The sequence below is a fragment of the Struthio camelus genome, chromosome 1 (assembly GCF_040807025.1).
Source record: "Struthio camelus isolate bStrCam1 chromosome 1, bStrCam1.hap1, whole genome shotgun sequence".
Taxonomy (NCBI): Eukaryota; Metazoa; Chordata; class Aves; order Struthioniformes; family Struthionidae; genus Struthio; species Struthio camelus.
Genome location: NC_090942.1, coordinates 7,266,186 through 7,273,781, shown reverse-complemented (window position 1 = coordinate 7,273,781; position 7,596 = coordinate 7,266,186). Strand labels below are relative to the sequence as shown.

General features: G+C 42.3%; 1 protein-coding gene across 1 annotated transcript in view; it reads right to left on the bottom strand.

The window, feature by feature from the left end:
- Nucleotides 1–6,415, bottom strand: part of PROSER2 (proline and serine rich 2) — a 16,061-nt gene extending 9,646 nt beyond the window's left edge. The window contains 2 exon segments of the mRNA XM_009683009.2: nucleotides 6,208–6,352; nucleotides 6,354–6,415. Coding sequence (XP_009681304.2) covers nucleotides 6,208–6,352; nucleotides 6,354–6,382 — 174 coding nt within the window. The 5' untranslated portion in view covers nucleotides 6,383–6,415.
- Between the last annotated feature and the right edge of the window lie 1,181 nt (nucleotides 6,416–7,596).

Here is a 7,596-nt window from a genome sequence, read left to right as displayed (position 1 = left end):
AGCCCCAAACAATATGCTCACTGGTGGATAAGGAAACTAAGCCTAGATGAAATTACTAGAAAATGACTGCCTAACTTGGAGGATGAGAGGTGGAAGTGAAGAAATCGTTATTTTTGAGTAGCAGCATCACGTATCCGAAATTGGATAATGAAACAAGAGCAGGCGTGAACAGATTTATCCCTACTCCTGCACTATCTGATACATCACTAACAGTGGCAGAGAATTAGCTTAGTATCTGCTGATGCCCTTATGCTGGGAAACACTGCTGCAAGAACTGGGTAAGACAGAGCAAGATCTTTATGCACCATATCAGTGTGCTAGAAGTCCACAAAATGAAATTCAATTGAAAAAAAAAAAGTCAGAAGCATGCAAATGCAGAACAATGAACAGTTATCCAAACGGCAATACAAGGCAGAGGATCTGCAGCTCAGTTTAAGATCTGCTCTAAAGTAGAGGAAGGGAAATCAGCGCTGTTCAGGTATGCGAATGTCATTCTGGGATATATTAACTAGGGTGATGAAACAGTATCATATCCTCACTTAGAGCAGAGTTCAGATTCAGTCACTGAACTTGGAAAGGAGGCAGACTAGCTGGACAGGGTCCAGGACAAAGCAAGAAAAGCCCTGGATGTACAGCTTCACAGGAAAGCTGAAAGAATGGAGTACACTATGTTTTAAAACGGGGGAGAACACAGCTGTGTATGTATGTTAATGTGAAAAACTTTATCACCCCGTTTCATTATAACAACTCTTCTACGTTCACTGAGGGAGAGACAAGTAGAAGTCTCCCTCGAACAAGGAAGTCCCAGAGCACTGGGACGGCTGCTTTGGAAGTTCAGGAATGGCCCATCAGAGAGGGTTAAAGACGGAGCTACCCACCTGCTAGAACAACCTAGTATCTACTAGAACCTGCTGTAAAGCACGAGTGATGCCATTTATAGTTCCTAGAAGTAGTCTGCACCCCACGAGACGCCAGTAGCAACATTTGTACCAGCCCATTTTACAGCTCTGTCTCACAGCAAGGAATGATGCCTTGCTGTAAAACGGGCTAGCATGCCCAGTTCTGCAGTTAGGGTCCATAGCAAGTGCTCCTCAAGCTCATCTCCCTCTTGACTTCTTGCCCTGCTGTTAGGGATAAGGACTTAGTTATTTTTCCAATGCCCACTTTGTCAAAGTCATATTAATATATCAGTTTAAAGTGGATGAAGCATAGCTCTCTCCACACCCGGTAATGAATGGCTGCCACCTGCCCAAAGGACAGCTGTACCCATAGAAAGTAATCAAACAAAAATTCTCATTTTGTGGTCTATCTTTATTTGGCAAAGAATTTAGACACGGCGAAAGAGCTTGTTGCAGTACAGTAGAGCCTGCAGAACATCAGTAGCAAGGGGGGAAAAAAAACCCACATGCATTTTGTGAGAGGAGTCATTCTCAGGACTTTCCCTCCGATGTACCTGAATTGTGACTCACCAGCACAAGATTTGGCATGCTCAGATTGTGAGGGCAAAGGCACTAGGTCAACACACATACCAGCTGTCCTTTCCCAGTAATTCCCAAAACCACACTGGAATTCCGGGACCTCTTCAGAGAGGCTGGGACAAAGATACAGCAAAGTACACTTAAAAAAAAAAAGTCTATTGCATCTGAGTTATCTGTACTGATCCCAAAAGGATAAAGGTCACGGCAACTAATTTCTAGGCTCAAAGGGACACTGTAATTGCAAAATGACCCTGAGTTAAATGTCTGAGTAGTGGGAAACAGGATACTGAGCCAGATCAAACCTCTCAAGACAGATACTCTTCTATTTAACTAATATTCAAAGTGTCACCTGCACTATAAAAGGTGGTGATGAGTATACTCAGTCACTGGAAATGAATTGTGTCTTGCTAGAGCTACAGAACTGCAGAGAAAGTTGATCTGAAGAAATAACAAACAGAAGGAAATCAAAATTTGAAAAGCCATCAGAAAGATGGAATAATAGACAAATTCTTGGTAATTTGGCTCATAATTGAAAAGCAAGATACCGTTTAACAGTCCCAAGTCTCTTCCGACCTCAACCACTTGATCAGTGACCAAAAGAAACAGTCACTTGACCAAATCCTGGCAGCCAAGCCCACCGCAAAAAGAGCGGTGACTGACAGTGGCGTTAACTGAGGATCCGTCTGAACAAAAGGGAGGAGGGGGAGGAAAAAAAAAAAAAGTGTAGCATGCTCTGTTGACAGCAATAAGGAGCCCACTAACTCTCATAAGGCATGCCCACGTAAGTAAGGTAAGAACTGAAGTTATATCAGCAGATCCAAAGCACTGATACAACTTCTTACTAATGCAGTCCCAAGTCAGCACAGCTCACCAGAGGGGTACACCCAGCACCCTCTGGTATGACTTCAGCAGGTGACACGATTATCTTTGCATGTTATTCACACCTAGAAACTGCAGCAGTTACTCACTGCCAAAGACAGATACACAGTACAATTAACAGCAGTGAAGCACTGAAAAAGAACTGGTTTTACAGCCTGCCTGTATTTGGTCTATGGAACAAGAAGAATGGCTCCAAAAAAGCTAAGATCTAGTTTTATCTTGACATTATGTGTCCTTAAATCGCTGCACCTGTATTTCACTGCAAGTTAATTCTTACAGCAATGTAACGGAGATCATTCAAGAACGGCTTTTAGAAGTCATAATTCCCAAGCAGAATAGAATAAGTTTGCTTCCACTCCCAGTCAGATAGTGCAACTGATTCCATGCATCGAGAAAGCATACTTCCGTCATACCTTTGCCAAGGACAGGTTTAGACATCAGCTTTATTAAAAGGCCAGGAGATGTGTGCAAGTTTGTGTTCTCACATATAAAAGCTTCAGATACAGAAAAAAAGAAGGGGGGAGAAACCCCAAGCGACGGCAGGAGATGAAACCATCAATGCAAGCATTCTTCCCATCTAAACGTAGGATCTTATTTGCGCTTGTCTTCAGCCGCTGTGATAAATTTGGCAGCAAAAATGAAGACCTGAACATCTATCATTGATATGGAAAAATTCTACTGCAAACAAGACAGGACAGACACTAGCACCTTGCTTGCAGTTCAAACATAGTATTTTGCTTTAAGAACTGCAATTGCTGTCAAAGATTAACTCAAAGCACCATCATATAGAAGCTGAAGCTGAGGAATTTGTCAAAATGAAACCAAACTGATAAATCAGCCTGGCTTTTGCCAGGCAGCTGTTACTTCTGTTGTTTTAAGCACATTTTGGCACATAGGAATTCATGCACATCTCTTAGTCATTCCTAAACTGATAACCAGCCCCACAGCACGTATTGCCAGCGCAGACAGGCAGCATGCAAGAAGAGTCAACAGCCAAACCAGCTCGAAGCAGTCGGCGTGGGCTAGAGCCAGTCCAATTGTTTGTCTCTGTTATCAGCTCCCTAGGTTTGTTTGAGTTCCACAGAGATAATACAAAGGTTATATTTGGTGACTATGTAGGTTGACACACTGAGACGCCTAAGAGCCCCCTTTCTTGTAATCAAATAACAAGAAACCTGCAGCAACAAGGGCAAGCCATAAAAATCACTGCTGCAATTTTTTCCCTTTGCAAAACCATAACCAGAACTCAAAACAAACCCTGAATTTCCTCGTTATGTCTCTAGCTGACCAGATCCACAAAAGCAATAAACGAAGAGACGGATAATCCTGTAGCCGTTTGTTTCAGACCGCGGAAAAATCTGGTGTGCCTGAAAAACTGTTCCGACCTGCCTCCTTTCTCACAGTTGGTCTAATAAGAAGTGATTTGTCCATACAAACTTACCTATCCCCTCCTCCTTACCTATCCTCATTAGGATATATCATTAGGACATCACAACTTTGCACCTTTTAGACCTTTATAACAAAACAACTGCAGCAAGTAGTTAATGTCTCTTCTAACATGTTCCAGTAATCAGTTTTTTTCCTCTTACCAATCCACTGACCTGCTCAGTGGACTGCAACAATCCTGCTTTTAATACACAGTTACACAAGGCTATAAATAAAAATATTGAAGGAATATGACTCTCTACCCTGAGGATTTCTAAAGCCTGTTGCAGCGCTGAACAGACACAAGGTATCAGCCAGCATTTTTCTTAGGACTCAAATCTTTGGTGCGTCTCACCTTCCCTTTTTGTGATCTATTTACTCAACCCACAACTGGCAGAACTTCCTTTGTATTCTGTTCATCGTAGACCTCCCCCCCCCTAAGCTCAAAGCTGACACTACAGCTTTACTGAAAAAGAGAATGTCAGGAGCGATTTTTCTCTAATTATTGAAAATATGGGGAAAATACATTGAAATACAGGCAGTGGATTCCCTTTTCAAATCCAATGAAACAAAGGAGAGCAGGGCATTCCCTCCCTTCCTCAACAAGGGAAAGGGGGGCCCCCATCGCCCAATCTGCTATTCCACACATGCTAGTCCGCTGCCTTATCAGCCGTGCCACCCACTACGCTGCTGGAAGAGTTTCTACTGATGTCATGGAGAGGGATCTTTTTAGCACATGCTTCACCTTCTGCATGCGCAAGCATATACGGAACATAGTGCAGGACTACAGACTCTGGGAACCGTTTTAGCTGATGCACAAGTCTGACTGCAATTGCCTGAACCTGCAGCCAACTTTTACTCCATCTATAAGTTACTCCATTACAGATCAGAAAAGGTTTCTGATTCTAGCTGATGCATTATCACATGGACCATCACATGGCATAGTTAGATTAAGGTAACCTGTGTCATTTCCTGGCACAGGAGGCTCAGTATGCATCTGTGCGACATACTCGTTTATACATAGCCTAGTTATTCAGTACTGTTTTTTTGAATGACCAGTCTAACACCTGCTACCACAGCTAAGAATAAAACCCTTTGGGAACATGGCTGGCTACAGGCTTGGGATACTGGAAGACTGCAGTCAATGTACTGCATAAAATTAACTTGTAATTCTTTATTAAAGAAGTGCAACTTCCACCGTAATTCTAAAATTCAATCAGTTTCCACATAACCAACAACATACTGTTAATACCCAAGTCAAAAACGGGATAGTTGGCTCTTCCCTCCACCATCAAGTCTTTCCTGACTTGTTTCTAGGGCATCCCAGAAACAGCTAAGGGACTAAATGTACTAATATTTGTGTTTTAACTAGCAATACAAACAGAAGGATAGAGCAAAATATTAACTAAGTTGTGATATTTTTATTAGCAACAACCAAGAAGGAGCATCTTAAGAATTACCTCCAGTCACCAACAAGTTTGAAAGGAAACATGAAACACTAAACATTTCTGAGGTAGACAGATATCTGGGATATTAACTTGTCCACTTATTTTCAGCACTCATTCTTCTGAGGCAACAAACTACTGAAGGAAGCTAGGACAGAGGGTAGAGGGAAAAATATGAAGATAATCTAATTCAGTGCTTTACGCAAGATAGATTTAGGTTGCCACTTAGAAAAAGCATGCTAACTGCAGTGACCTTTCCTCAGTTAAAAATGGAGGCTTTCCAAATAGTTGTGATAATCAAAAAATGTGCAAGAAACCATACCTGCTTTCTAGGCTTGGTCTGTCACAGAGACAAACAGTACTGCCAGGTTCCTTGTCTGAATCATCCTGCTAATTGGAAAAAAACTCAGAAGCGCATCCTACTCCCTCAATTACTCACATACTACTTAAACAGCCGCACACTCCTATTCACTAATGCGAGGACAGCTTTGTTTATGGTGCTGTATTTGTTACTCACCTAATTATACGAAGGTGGAATAAGCTGAGACCTTCGCTCAGAAACGTCAACAAAACACTTAAGCAAGAAGCAGCACAAAGAACCAGGCACTATCCTCAGACCCTTTTACAAGCTACTGATGCAAGAGAGGGCAGAGATGCTCACCAAACTCCAGGGGCACGTACTGGCAGCAGTGCCGAGCTGCCTGGTCTAACACATGCTCCTAAGTGCCATGCCCCGCTCTTTGCGGGGTGATGGCCGGACAGAAGCATTCTCCAGGCTACAATCAGACCAGACTAAGGAGACATTGTACCAGATCTCAGTAGTTATTTCTGGCCTTCCGGTGCATTAGCAATGGAGATGACAACCAACCATTCGAGATTAGAATTGGCAAAGATCAACATTTAAGAAAAAAATACCGTGATGCAAACAAACCTACTGATCCAACTTGTATCATTAAGCATAAGGCTCATTAAACACTTACCAAGGCAACATTTCTGCACCTAGCTTGGATGCTGTGATTCTCCACACTGCCACCCCTCTCCATGCTCCCAAGTGTATGATTTGGAGAGATTTCAGATGCCATTTCAGAAAAGTCTGACAGGAGATTTCTAGGCATCACACCCTCTTATTGATCCCGATGCAGTGCAGAACGTCATCGGCGGGTTATGTAGGGCTGTAAGCTGTATTCATTTCTGAAAGCAGAGAACAGTGTGTTATATTTAAATTCACTTTTTAAAATATTTTAAGGGGGGGGGGGGAAATAAGTAGTAAAAGAAAAGATCCTAAGCAAGGTAATAGAAGGCATATGTTCAGCAGCCTAGAACACATGCACACCACCTATGGGCATCTTAAAAAAAAGTCTTATAAAGTCACCTTTCTAATAAGATCCGATATAACAGGGCTCTGTATCTAACCTCACATGCCTCCAAACCAGATAGCTCAATTTACAAGCATGGACCCTACATATGTACCTGACCTACAGAATCAGTTTGAGTTTTCTGTTATAACACATCATTAACAGGAACAAGATCCCACCGGTTGAAAGACTAACTCACTCTGCTTCAACACCTTAATCTTTTATGAGCTTTTAGGCAAGAATTCTACTCATCAGACCACATAAGGGAAACAATCTAACTCATTCGCCAGCACGGTTGAAGTTAACTCATTTGTTGGTCAAGCAGTTTTATGCTGACTACTTCTGGTGAAAAGATCCGTGAACAGAAGGGAGTGCCATTTTTATGTCATCACGTTACATAGCAAAATTGGATTTTAAAGCTTATAGAGCTTTTATTTCACTCAGCCATGAAAAAACAGCACTTGCACGTTTGGAAGAGGCTTAGGGGAACAGACGTATGCACCAGCCTTTACTGGAGGCAGAAGCCACCATTTGCTCAGTCTTATAATCCCCTCTCGGATTTGTTATAATCACCTAAAACACACTGGTAGAACTTTTTCCTTCATTCTCAAGTTACCACAAAGACAAAAAATCATCCTTTAGCACTAACAGTGCAAGCTGGGGGAGGAAAGGAAAGGGGAACCTCATCTTGCTCCAACACATCAAGACATCCTTCGCAACACGAGCTTGCATTATACCATGGAGCGAAACGTCTTGCTCTCCAACAGCCTTTCTTTCCAACCACCCTGCCTAGGAAATAGCAGAGACAGATTCCTCAAAATACCTAGTTCTGAGATACCAGCTGGGAACTGGAAACCATTACCCTGACCCTGAACAAATGGAATGAGATGGCCCTGCTTCCCAAGCGCTTCTCTTTTTTTTTTTATGGTTTGTGGTTTGAGAAGTGACATGAGAAGCAAAGTCAAGTCCGCATTTCCAATTCAATTGGACTATTTCTCCTTCCTCTTTAGCCCT